Source organism: Atractosteus spatula, chromosome 2, assembly GCF_055471065.1.
Source record: "Atractosteus spatula isolate fAtrSpa1 chromosome 2, fAtrSpa1.hap1, whole genome shotgun sequence".
Lineage (NCBI taxonomy): Eukaryota > Metazoa > Chordata > Actinopteri > Semionotiformes > Lepisosteidae > Atractosteus > Atractosteus spatula.
The window spans coordinates 24631278-24645126 of NC_142707.1; the positions used below are offsets into that span (position 1 = coordinate 24631278).

Consider the following 13849-nt stretch of genomic DNA (forward strand, 5'->3'; position numbering starts at 1 on the left):
CATCACTATGAATAACTTACTAATTTCCACTTTTAATTCTGATGTGGTTCAAATGTTCCAGAGCATCTGGTTCTTATCAGCAGCATTCATTTACATGCCACTCAAGCCAGACCAGCTGAGTCATAGCAAGGACTTTGCATTTGCAGTTAAGTGCAATTTGGATTCTCACATGATTACAGTACATAATGTGTCATACCGTTACATTTTCACTGGTTTTACACACATGTTCTCACAATAAGCTGTAAAACAATACTTTATCTACAAACAAAATGCATTAATAATAAATGTTTAAAATGTTTAATCTCTTATTTTCTGTGGCCCCACATTTTTGTGTTGACTCTGCAAGCATTTTTTCTGCAAGGATCACATACTGTACATTAGCAACACTTTAATTTTGATCAATACAACTTTAATGAGAGGAACATTTGATCCAGACCAGTATCATTAATACTGTGATTTTAAGGACTAAATGCTATTAATGAATTCTATGTGATTTAGACCTGGCATTCAACAGAGTATGTGTTCTGCTGACACTTTCTTTAAAAATTATATTATCAACATAACCCTCCATCTTGTTTGCAAACGAATTCCATCTAATAATTCTGCTTCATGTTTTTTCATTGTTTTCATTAAACTCTAACAAGAACATTTACAGTAGTTCAGCTCAGGTCAGTGGGCCTGGTGAGAACAGATTGTCAACTTTTAATCTTTGCTTTGCAAACAAACCAGCAGCCATATCACCCTGCAACTCACAACTGGCAACCCACTGAGGCTAAGCAGGTGTCAGCCTGGTCAGTACCTGGATAGGAGACCTCCTGGGAAAAACTAAGGTTGCTGCTGGAAGAGGTGTTAGTGGGGCCAGCAGGGGGTGCTCACCCTGCAGTCCATGTGGGTCCTAATGCCCCAGTATAGTGATGGGGACACTATACTGTAAACAGGTGCCGTCCTTCAGATGAGATGTAAAACTGAGGTCCTGACTCTCTATGGTCATTAAAAATCCCAGGGCGTTTCTCAAAAAGAGTAGGGGTGTAACCCCGGCATCCTGGCCAAATTTCCCATTGGCCCTTACCAATCATGGCCTCCTAATAATCCCCAGCTATGAATTGGCTTCATTACTCTGCTCTCCTCCCCACTGATAGCTGATGTGTGGTGAGCGTTCTGGCGCACTATGGCTGCCGTCGCATCATCCAGGTGGATGCTGCACATTGGTGGTGGTGGAGGGGAGTCCCCATTACCTGTAAAGCGCTTTGAGTGGAGTGTCCAGAAAAGCGCTATATAAGTGTAAGCAATTATTATTATAATTATTATAAATCCTCCAGACACAGGTAGGCTACATAAGATATTGCATGACAATGACACTGATACTGATCCTTTAGTAATTTAATTACTACTTTTACAATGTCTGTTAAAGAAGATCACTGTAGTTCTTATTACAAAGACAGAATGAAAGCCACATGCTAGGCCATATAAAAGTCATGTGTGACACACAACATACAGATACAGTACACACATACCATACAGTACAAACAGTGTTTACGTTAATAAGAGGAATAAATAAAAAGATCCTCCTATCATCGCTGAGTGAAATCAAGGCGTACTCACGAGTCACTACCATGGCTGAACTTCCATGGTGCTGTGAGCGAGGACAGAGCATGGAGGTCATAGGTTTTATGATTACTGACCACCTTGCACTGCATCTTCTTGGGTGGGCATGCCACACTGGTCTTCCACTCGAAAGTGGTGGCACAGCCTAATGTTTCACTCAGCAGCTGAGGTGACCCGCGGTCTGCAGACCTATCACACTTGAAGATAATGGTGGAACTCATCTTTCCTGTTGCTGGACAACACAGAACACATACAGTATACTGTACGTTAACTCAGAATTTTTAGTTAACAAGTAATTTTTAGTTACATCTCTCTTGCTCTGTAATTCTAAGTAAATCACTGACCGGACCCTGGTAAATCCTTTCGAGCTATTCAGCATTATCTTTGAGCCACTTTGTCTAGGAACTTACTCAGGGAAATTAGATGTTATTTAGAAACCATCGATTCAAGTCTTCCAATAGTCACTCAAGACAGGGACTGGAGAATTGCCAATGCAGTACTCATCCATCCAGAAGAAAGGTAACAACACTGAACCAAGTAATTACAGACTAATACGTCTAACTTCTACTACATGTAAAGTTATGTAAACAATTATTAGAAGTGAACTACAGGATCACCTCCAGAGAAATAATGTTCTATGAAATAGTCAACAAGGATTTAGAAAAGGAAGATCTTGCCTAACCAACTTGTTAGAGCTCTTTGAACAATCAACAGTAATTGTGACACACAGGGTACACTTTATGGTGTATTTTCAGAACACTTTTAAAAAAGTTCCGAATAAAACAGTGATTTTCTTGTGCAGGCAATAGAATGCATTCAATGGAATACAAATGTTAAGATTTAATTAGTTAATAAAGAGAAAAAAGCAAGTAAAGATAAGGGAATAATACTCAAATTGCTGAGATGTAATTGTAGACTATCACATGGATCGTTACTAGGACCATCGTCTTCTAAATTTATATAAAATATCTAGATTTTGGTATGCTTAGTAACCTAATCAGTTTTGCAGATTATAGCAAATTAAGTATATTAACAAACACTGTAAAAGTGTGTGAAAATGAGTGGGTGAACACCTGAAAGATGATGTTTAATGTGGTAAAGATGATGTTTAATGTGATGTTTACTGTAACAGTACAGTGTTTTGAAGGCTTGTGGCATAAATATGTATATATATTATATGTAGTGGGTATAGAAAGTCACCGCCCCCTTTCACAATGCTCACCTTTTGTTGCCCAAAAAGATAACAAATAAAATTAGACTTTTTCCAGTCTTATTTACAAATTGTACCTTGTAACATCCAAGTAAAAAAAGAAAGCAAAATTTATTTTAAAAAATAAAAAAGTAGAATAACTGGGTTGGAAAAGAGAACACCCCCCTGAGTTAATACTTGGTGGAAGCACCTTTTGCTTGAATTATAGCCTTGAGTCTGTTTGGATACATCTCTACCAACTTTGCACACCTAGAGGGAGGGATACTTGCCTATTTCTCCTTACAGAATTGTTTTGAGCTCAGTCAAACTGCATGGTGACCGTTGATGCACTGCCCTCTTCAAGTCATTCCAAAAATTTTCGATGGGATTTAGGTCGGGGATCTGATTAGGCCACTCAAGGACATTCACCTTCCTGTCCTTCAGCCACTGCTTTGGCGGTGTGCTTTGGGTCATTGTCATGTTGAAAAGTGAACAATCTTCCCACTTTCAACTTTCTGGCTGAGGGCTGCAGGCTTTCTTCAAGAATTTGCCTGTATTTTGCACCATCTATCTTCCCTTCTATCCCGACAGTATCCCAGTCCCAGCTGAAGAGAAACACCCCCACGATAGGATGCTGCCACCACCATGCTTTACTGTAGGAATGGTGTTCTTTGGGTGGTAAGATGTATTGGGTTTTCGCCAGACGTACCGCTTTGCATTCCGGCCAAAAAGTTTTGATTTTGGTCTCATCTGACCACAGCACCTTTTGCCGCTGGGTCACGGAATCCTTAAGGTGTTTTTAGCAAAACATATAAGAGACTGCAGACGACACCACTCTTTTAGGTTTCATCATAAGCGGCGATGAGAACCGGTACAAAAAGGAAGTGGATTGTCTCACAACATGGTGTATCACTAACAATTTGGATCTCAACACAACTAAAACTAAAACTGTAGAAACAATAACTTCCTTCAGAAAGCACCCCACAGCACCCATTAATTAAGGACACTGCTGTCAATGTGGTGGAATCCTGCAAATTCCTGGGCACTATTATCTCCAACACTCCGCTGGTATGAAAACATAATTTCCATTATAAGGAAAGCACAGCAATGTATGTACTTTTTGAAACATCTCAAGAAGCTTGGCATTGCACAACCTATTCTCTTACAGTTCTACAGAGCCATTACTGAAAGTGTAATTACTTCATCTATTATTGTCTGGTTTGGCTACTGCACAGTCCAGAAACCAATTGCAGCGCATTATCAAGTGTGCTGAGAAAGTGTTTGGCTGTAACCTTCCATCCCTCGCCGTGCTTTACAAATCTAGAGCAGTGAATCGGGCCACCAAGATTGCTGCAGATCCCTCCCACCCAGGACATCAACAGTTTCTTTCCCAATGCTATATTTCTGCTTAACCAGTCTCCTCCCCCAAAAACTCCCTATTTCAGCTAAAAAACTTTGAATTAGTATTATTGCCAACTTGGTTCATACATCTTGTACATTTTTTCACTTAAGAACTGGTGCGTTTTCCCATTTTCCCAAAATGTTTAACATAGTTGCACATTACTATACTTGTGTCTTATATACACTGTAATGTCTACATTTTCTACACATCTATACTGTACTGTGAGCACATACTGTGACTGTTTTTGTGTCTCCACATCTTTTGTATATTGTCCAATGTAAGTAGTGTTAATGCTCCTTTTGCACCTGTGTGATTTTGTCAGTAATGTTAATGCTCCTTTTGCACCTGTGTGATTTTTGTGTTGAGCAGGTTTCAAATGTATTAAGGCAAATTCCTGTACCTGACACATACTGGAGAATAAAAGTGATTCTGATTCTTATTTGCCAGATTTGTGGAGTGCTTGTGATATTGTTGTCAATATCACACACAATGCACACAATGATCAGTCTTTAAGGTCATAAAGGCCTGTAGCTCGTTCAAAGTTGCCATCCGTCTCTTGGTAGACTCTCAGATCTCCTTCTTGCTCGGTCATCCAGTTTGGAGGGACGGCCTGATCTAGGCAAGGTCTGGGTGGTGCCATACGCCTCCCACTTCTTAACGATGGTCTTGACTGTGGTCCATGGGATACTTAAAGCATTTGAAATCTTTTTATACCCAATCTCATGACTTGTGTCTTACCACAACTTTATCTCGAAGTTCTTTTGAAAGCACTTTTTGGCCCATAGTGGATTCTTTGCTTTGAAATGCACATCGAAGCAGTGGAATCCTCTAGAAACAGCTGCTTTTATTCTGAACTAATCAAAATCACCACAATTGATCACAGGTGGGAGCCAATTAGTTTGCTGGTGGATCTGTAAGGTAACTGATTATACTGTACCTGAGCAAGTTTACAAATGCAATTGTAAGGAGGTTGTTCACTTATCCAAATAAAGCATTTTACTGTAACATTAATTATTTTCGGAATGTTTTTGAATTTTATTTTCTTTGGCTAATATGGGTTACTGTGTGTAAATAAAAAAGGAACAAGCCTAATTTAATTTGTATTTATTTTCAGAGTGTCATACAACAAAAGGTACACATTTTGAAAGAGGGTGGTGACTTTCTATACCCACTATATAATGTCTTTTAAGGTGTTTATGATGACATATCATAAACATTTTTAAATGTGGGAAAAAATTAAAAAGAAAAACACTTTAATAGCTAAGTGCAGAATTTAAATCAAGGAATGTTATGTTAAAAATGTATAACATACTAATAAGGCCCCATTTAGAATGTGGGCAATTTTTCTCATCACATTTTATAGAATATATATTTCAGTTCAACCCCAGAAAAGAGCAACCATATACTGTATATACCGAGGGAATGTCCTACACTGACATGCAATGTCTTGACTTCTTTCAAGAAACAGCTGGATGAGATCCAAAAATCAAATAGCTACTAACTACTAAATGAACATAATGTCCGCTTCTAGCTTGTAACATTTCTTATGTTAAACAACATGCACTGTTACTATGTTTAAGCTTAAAACATGGGACAGTATGTGATCCCAGTAATAAACTACAGTAGAAAACTAAAATTAGTTACATGTTTGATTAAGTGACTTTAAAATCCAACAAATTACATTTTAAAATAAAATCCCTAACATAGCTGATGACTCAATAATGGCATTTATGAATGAGTGCTGCTTACCATTAGCACAAAATCCCCACTTCTGGTCTCTATTGTAGTCATCAGTTGTTGCACACCAAAGATCGCCATTAGTCCTCCCATCTGTAGTACATGAATTGTAAGACTTCTTATGGTATTTAAAAGGGAAGGTACAGACTTCACCTTTCGTGGTCACTGAAACAGATAAAAATACTAAGGTAAAACTTTGGCTTAGGCTTAAGTTGGGGAAAAAACTAAACTATAATAACACCAATACTTGCTTCTCTTAGTTAAACCTATGGTAAATCTGACCTGTTGGACATGGGTCTCCACTTCCATACTTCATTATAATAGCCTGATCTTCATGCCTGTAATCCATAGACATTGCCTTAAAGTTCCCAAAAGAGTATGCAGCATTGTTTGAAACTAGACACACAGCACTGTCCTTGCACTTGACATCTGTCACTGGTGCACAGACATTAATTTGGTAGGACTTGGAGCCAGAGGGTACCTGTAGAACACCAGACACTGAGGTTACGCAGAAATGACAACAGAAACACATTATCAATGACTAACACACTTTTTACACTCAGATTTTACACTGTCACTTTGTTTGTCACATGGACCTCTTTATGTCATCTGCTTCCTGAAGCAGGAAATACTGAATATAAAAAAGGTGCATTACCCTGTAATTTGAATGTGGAGAGGCTCTGGAGAGAATTGGATAGATAATAAGTAATTCTGGACTACAGGTTACAGCTTTTCTAAAAGCTACTGCATTAAGATTTTATTTTAACTGACCAGACCATGTAGAAAAATAAAGAAACATGAATAAGAAAAAGTGTAAAGACCTCTGTCTCACCTGGTAGCTCCCTCCTGTCAGAGAAGAGAGACTAAAGGTAAACTGTAGTTGGTCATCTTTTAAGGCACAACCTGACGTACTGACAGAATCTGAGCATACCACTGGTGTGGCCCATTCAAACACATAACTGCACGGTGACTTCCTTATCATCTGAGGAGAGCCCTGTAAAATCAATATAACAGAATATTTCAAAATGGTTATCTTCAAACTATCTTCACACTAAAGAGTGAAATGTGCTGTCCGATTTGGCTAATGTAACAGTCCCATTGAATTCTTGACAGCCCCTTGCTCAGTGATGGATCCACATTGCTATCAGTCTCCAGGCATCATGTCTATTGTTGGTGTGTCTAACTACAGAAAAATAATTATTTTCTACCAGGATGGTTAGAGACTGATATGAACCACATGTGGTTGTATTAATTTATAGACATGGGTCTTACAGAGAAAATTACAGTTAGTTTACATTGTGAAAGACTGGTTAATTTGTTTGTTGACAAGATTTCATTGATTACCCTCCTTTATGCCTAATTTACCATTAGATATTGATGTGAGACATCTGTTTTATTTGTCTTCATAGCAAATAAACCAAAAAAGGGCTTACCAGATCAGTTCCTCTTTGGCAGCTGAACAAAATGAGTGAAGTGTAATTCTTGCTCTTGTCAGAGAGACACACAGTGTTGCTGTTGAATGATATGTACACTTCATTAATGGCTTCATTTATCTGCGGAGGTCCCGTGATTCGTCCAATGTCCTGCAAAGGGGGGAAAAAAGGGACTCAACTTTCAATGATATCTATGATTTAATGCTTTGTTGATTTGGAAAATCTGCATCACGTCACAAATTGGTTCAAGGCCCACATCCATCATCAGATATATGCTGTTTTTGCAAAAAGTGTCAAGGGTTAGAAGCAGGTTCATTTTACAAAGTTGTAAAGTAATGACATCAGTGTGAGCCATTTCTAAGTGGAAAATCTATGAATGTCATTTACCTGTAGATGCTGTGTCAATAACTGTCTGCCAAACCACAGTTCATTCTTATGAAATGTATCACTATGCATCCGAGATACAAAGGGAAGAAATCTAGGACTTTATACTTACTATGGGAAGCCCATCAACTGGGTCTAAGCACACGGCTGCTCCAGGTGGGCAGGTAACACCAGGAATGGGGTTCAATGGCTGACAAATGTTGATATAAAAGTCTGGAGAGTTGTCCCTTCCCAGCTCAGCATCAGTTGCAGAGTAATAACCCGTTTTGTGGATGAGTGGAGTTAGGTCAATGATGGAGCTCCCATTTTTAACTGAACAGCTCACCTGAAATTACAGAAACTTCAATATGAAATAAATATCTAAAATAAAAAAACTTAGTGCTTTTATACTGTTTTTTTAAAGAAAAGTTTAGGCACTATTATGAGCATGCAGTCACAATTAACAACTGTCGTCATCTTTTCAGCATGGAATAAACCTTTACGTGTTCCTTTGCAGTCACAATTAATACTTATCATGTGCCAGAAAAGTGTTACATTTATTATCTATTATCTAGGGTATAAAACAAATTTTAATTAATGCAGAATCTAAAGACAGCGAGTGTCAACTTGCTAAGGAAGCTCGTGCACATTTCACAAATTTGTCCTTGTAGAAATTGACTGCTTGCCGGTTGAGACTGTGAAAGTGGTTACAACAGAGAGAGTAACAGCTTTTACAGGACAGTTATCTGCCTCAACATTCTTATAGGTGTTTAAAAAGATTTTTGTAGTATACCTCAACAATCTTTAGTTATTCTCACTATGATCCTTACATTGTATCCAGAAAACTAGAATAATAAAGAAAAATATCTACAGTATCTTTAGGCGCACAGTCACAAAACCTTTGTGTCCTTTTTGAATAGTGCATCTACATAAACTATTATAAATTTGTCATTAAAGTGATGTTTTTTCAAAAACTGCAATATGTACAGAGACAGTAATTCCAAGTAATACAATAATTAATATAATGAATTAATATTATAAGGCGATGAATAATGATATGCATTCAGGTTAGGTAACATGTCTCCTTGTGCTTCTGCTTTAGCTTTCACTACTTGATAAAGTGTAACTTGATTTTAAACATGAACATTAACCAGAAGAAATATAAAACTGCACATAATTCTAGACATTATACATCACTTATTAACTCAAACCAGATGCAAATGAAACAGAAAATTTAAAATGAATTCTTCTAAATGAACAGAAAGTCTGAAAGTCATGTACAGTATAACCATGTCTGAGAAAAAAGAAATTAGTTACATAACAGTATCTAACAGCCTACGTTACTATCTTTAATTAGTTACATATAAAATTAAAGGAGAGGGCTTACTCTTTGTGATACATCTGTAGATAATACTGAATTAAGTTCCATTTAGGAAAATGGCCAAATCTACCATCATATTCAGACAGTATCATACATCCCTAACTTTTTATCAATGGGAAATAATTGATGTAGAAAGTGTCTATACTTACTACTTGGTATTTTGAGACTAGATGCTAAAGAAGAGTTTATAAATAAACTGACAATATTCTCTCCAAGCTCAGAATGTTATTTCAGCTCTATAAAAGAAGAAAGATGTTGTTCTTTTATAACTGAGTTATAAGTTTCAGAACTTTGAGGTGATCTTTATTTAAATCAGACAGATGTGGACGAAAGAAACAATCCTTTGCTTGAGCATAGACTAGATTAAAATACAGTGAAAGATAAAAATTAATTGAAATTAACATTGACTAGGGAGTATAAATACATTGAACAAAACTTTCATTCTTTAAAGTCATTTGTCATTTCACACAGGATCTTATTGTTTTCTCCTAACACAAAATGAGTGGATTACACTACAGTAGGAATTCAAATGTGAAATGGTGCAAAGAAGAGAAATGTCTATAAAAAACAGTAAATCATCACTGAAATTCAGTAAACCACAAAAATGCAGAACGTGAATTATGTAACGTGAGATGATGAGTTCATCCTCTTTAAGGACAAACATTAGTGATTATTTAGAAATAAAATACTTCTGAAAAATTATCCTTAAAGGTTATTTTAATGATCATGATTGTCAAACAAACAGGAAGTCGGTATGGTACCTGCTGCTCACAAATGAGTGGTGTGTGCCAGGAGAAGAAGTGAGTGCACTTTTCCTTGTCTGTAGCCACCAGCACAGGTCCATCTGCTGAGCTGGCCTGGGACTTGCAAACAAAACTGAAGATACTCTTGTGTCTCAGAGAACTACTGCCAGGGCACGGGTCTCCATTCTCATAAGTAAGCTGCACAACTTGATCCAAGTAAGTCAACATCTTGGAAACTAAACCAGCATTAACAGCTGTCTTGGTATCTTTTATACATACCCCTGCAAACCAATAAAACAGACATTTTTTTAATAATGAATCTTTTTTGTAATGTCTTTTTTAAGGCCTATTTATCAAAAGCAACATATTCTCTTCTTCCGATGAATGCTCTCCATCTCCAGATTTTCTGTGACTATTATTTTTATGGGGTAGCATGTTGGCGTGGTGGTTAGCATTGCCATGGGGCTCTGGGTTAAATTCCGGACCTGAAGTGCTATCTGCATGAAGTTTGTAGAGTTTCCCCATATTTGTATAAGTTTCCTTTGGGTGCTCCAGTTTCCTCCCACAGTCCAAAAACACACTTGTAGGTTAACTGGCTTCTGAGAAAAATTGGCCCTGGTGAATGTGTGCATGCTTGTATCTGTGCGCTCTGCGACGGACTGGCCTCCCATCCAGAGTGTACCCTGCCTTGCTCCCATTGCTTGCTAAGATAGGCATAGGCTCCCCATTCGGCCCTGTATTGCATAAAGCAGGTATAATATGGATGGATATTATTTCCATGAGCAAGTGGAAAATTATAAGACTTTTCTGTATTGCATGCATTTATTATGGCAGTAAAAGCAAGTAAGTGTTATTCCAAAAAGAATCAATCCATGTATCAATCTTTTGGGAGTTAGCAGAACCCAGGATTGTAAGAGTATGATCAGCTAAATGATGAAAAAGTATTGATAATCTAGAAAAACAACAAAAAGAAACTAAAATGGCATTTGCATGATACATCTCGTCAAAACAATACTACTCTTATTGATGTCAAGTCAGAAATTCAGTGCAGTGGGATGTGAAAGAGCTAAAGACATAAGATTCTGCCCCCTGACAAGTTTAATCAGAAACAGACAGTTTTTTCCATGTATTACCCTCTCCTTTTGTAGCCAACAGATTTGTGCCCAAGTTAGAAAGCTGGAAATTAGTTACAGACCATATTTATTCTTTCTTCCTACCTGAGCTAGCTTAATTTTAAACTTTTTTTTAAAAAAAAAGGTGCCCCTTGTATGTTTCACAGTGCATATAACCGTTTTCCATAAAACACATGAAAGGGTACTGCAACATCTCATAGGGATCTGGTTTATGCTAGCACTAAAGAAAACTGACCAAAATGCTGCAACTCAGGTAAACTCACCAGCATCTGGTCCACATCCTGAATCTGCAACTCCACCACAGACGTTCAACCGGATTAGTTTTTTCTTGTTTGTGCTGTCATACACTGTGTACCCTCCCTTTATGTTTAGCACATTCAGATCAAAGAGATACCCTTAGGGAAGAACATTCAACAGACTTGATTTACTGTGTTTTCATTATGCATAAAAAAGTACTCTTGGAGTTCTTAAAGAAACAGACCATGGGCCTAATACGAAGTATTTGACCTGATGCACGTACGGTGTTAATTTTAACACCAACTGCATTGACACTACATTATTTGCTATTCAAATAATAGCAATTAAATGATGTAATTGGTCTAATTCCATCCTGATTCTTAAACAGCCCAGGGAATCCCAGTCACAGGGGGTTCATATATTTAAATTGTCATATTTTGGCTCCTGATAAAATGAAATATATAAAAGGATGATTGTTATTTATACAACATGGAACACTTCTTTATGTCCAAGGTAAATTCTGGATGCAGCACTATGCCTAACCTGATGTTAATTTAATACTCCATTTCAGTTTACAACCTGGAATGGATTATTTAACCTTTTTTCAAACTGTATCTTTCCCATTGAACAAAGCACTTGCAGCTTTCTAATATGATGCCTGCAAAGTGCAAGTTTCTTTTAGGGCATGATTAATGCACAGATTCTAAAACAGAATAAAACTGTTGTTGGTTTAAGCATCCATGTGAGGAATACACTTCCCTGATTAAAATTAGAAATAAATGTCACTTGCAAATACACTCCTAACCTGTAACTGGGTTTGTAACTTTGCAGTCCTTATGTACATTGCTCTTCAGGGGACAGGCTGCTGCTGTGAACCACATGAAAGTATAAACACAATCTTCTATTGCTGTGATCAGTGTTGGCTTTGAATCCTGCAGCACAGAACATAACATGAACATGCAGTCAGCATTCACAAAAAAAAAAATCAAATATAAGGATATTTAACATTCAAACCAATCACAAAATATTTGCTCTCCTAAACGGATTTATGTTATTTTCTATGGATAATTACAACCTGCTCATTCTCATATGCTGCAGTGGGGAAAAAAGGATTTCAGTCTTACATACAGTACAGTGCAAGGGTGTGAAACTCACTTTAATTTCAAGTACATCTTCAATCAGAATTCTGTTAGGTTTGCATCTTGGACTTTGAACTAGAAGGTTAGTAAAATATTTTTAGAACACTATCTTCCACTTTGTTTTCCAAATTTCTTTTAACCACATATGAAACTACTATGCTGAAGAATTACCTAAAGTAAATGCCCATTGGAAATGAAAAGTGATATGTTTCTTTTAAAATCCAGATGTTAGATGATGCATTAACAGATTAGAGAAATAAGTAAGAGGTTCTGAAATTTATTTAAACTGTTAAACAAAGGTCAACACAGACTTAGCTGTAAATATTTAATTTTCTTAATCAAAAAGGTAATTGGTAATACAATCTTGTACCTTTCTGCAGGCAGTTTTCCATTTGTTTTAAATTGTTTTGTTTTTACCACAAGGGGTTATGTTTAAACCAAATTTACTAGAGGAGAGGTTGTCCAATCCAGACCATGGAGATCTGGGGCACTCAGTACGTAACAATCTTGTAACAGTAATTGTGTCTCTATTCCATCTGTCCTTGTCTCTGTTTGGTCTTTAAACTGGTAGTACACAGTTGAAAGACCTGACAGAGAGAGAAAATGTGCAGAAATTTGCACCAGTGAGAATAAGATCTGCTGTGGCTGTGTTCAATCTCTGCTTATAAAACATGAAGGACACAGGTAGTCTAATTAACTCTTCATGGAGTCAAGCTAGTTTGATGTTACAGGTAGAACTGTATACCTGAGAAAAAAAGGTTATGGACCAAGTCAGGTTGGGAGGGTTTTTGCTACAAGAAGTCGGCAAGCCTCCACCCCAGATTTATAATTCTCCACTGTTTATAGTAATGGCTTTAATCAGATCACAGCATATTTGCAGCAGGACCTTTATAACAGGCAGTTTGTGTGCTTAAGTCCTTCAATTCTATGCAACCAATTGAGGTCACAAACCAAACCACTAATGGACCAATTTAAGAACATTTCAGGTAGTGAAATTTTAGAAGAGACCTAAATAATCTCCAGAAAAAGCAAATCTTAAGGACCATAGGCATTAACAGAGGATAGGCTTTGGTTGACAGCTGCCACCCCATTAGAGGCTGTACCTAAAATTCTATGTTGTCATAAATTTACCAATAAAACATAATAATAATAATAATAATAATAATAATAATTGCTTACACTTATATAGAGCTTTTCTGGACACTCCACTCAAAGTGCTTTACAGGTAATGGGGACTCCCCTCCACCACCACCAATGGTGTAAGAAATAAATGTAAGAAATGTATTTCTGAGAAATGTATTTATTTCCACCAATAAATGTAAGAAATATTTACAATGAGTCCTAAATGCTTTTTCAGAGTGTACAAGTAGCCTATAAATTTAAACAGTGGTTTCAACAATTCGTCATAGATCATTCCCATGCAGCTAAGTGAAAATTGAGCAAGATTTTGGCTCAGGGACAGGACGACCGACATCACAGTTCAAGCA

General features: G+C 37.0%; 1 protein-coding gene across 4 annotated transcripts in view; it reads right to left on the reverse strand.

Moving 5' to 3' along the window:
* The window catches only part of igf2r (insulin-like growth factor 2 receptor), an 83273-nt gene that overhangs the window by 18711 nt on the left and 50713 nt on the right, over positions 1–13849 (reverse strand). For 3 of the 4 annotated variants that reach the window (XM_088934290.1, XM_088934280.1, XM_088934306.1), the window contains exons 32-40: positions 12029–12155; positions 11250–11381; positions 9872–10134; positions 7863–8075; positions 7367–7516; positions 6766–6927; positions 6216–6414; positions 5946–6098; positions 1603–1837 (exon numbers count right to left, since the gene is read on the reverse strand). In XM_088934290.1, coding sequence (XP_088790416.1) covers positions 1603–1837; positions 5946–6098; positions 6216–6414; positions 6766–6927; positions 7367–7516; positions 7863–8075; positions 9872–10134; positions 11250–11381; positions 12029–12155 — 1634 coding nt within the window. The remainder of the gene's footprint in view (positions 1–1602; positions 1838–5945; positions 6099–6215; positions 6415–6765; positions 6928–7366; positions 7517–7862; positions 8076–9871; positions 10135–11249; positions 11382–12028; positions 12156–13849) is intronic. The other variant, XM_088934298.1, reaches the window with a different exon arrangement.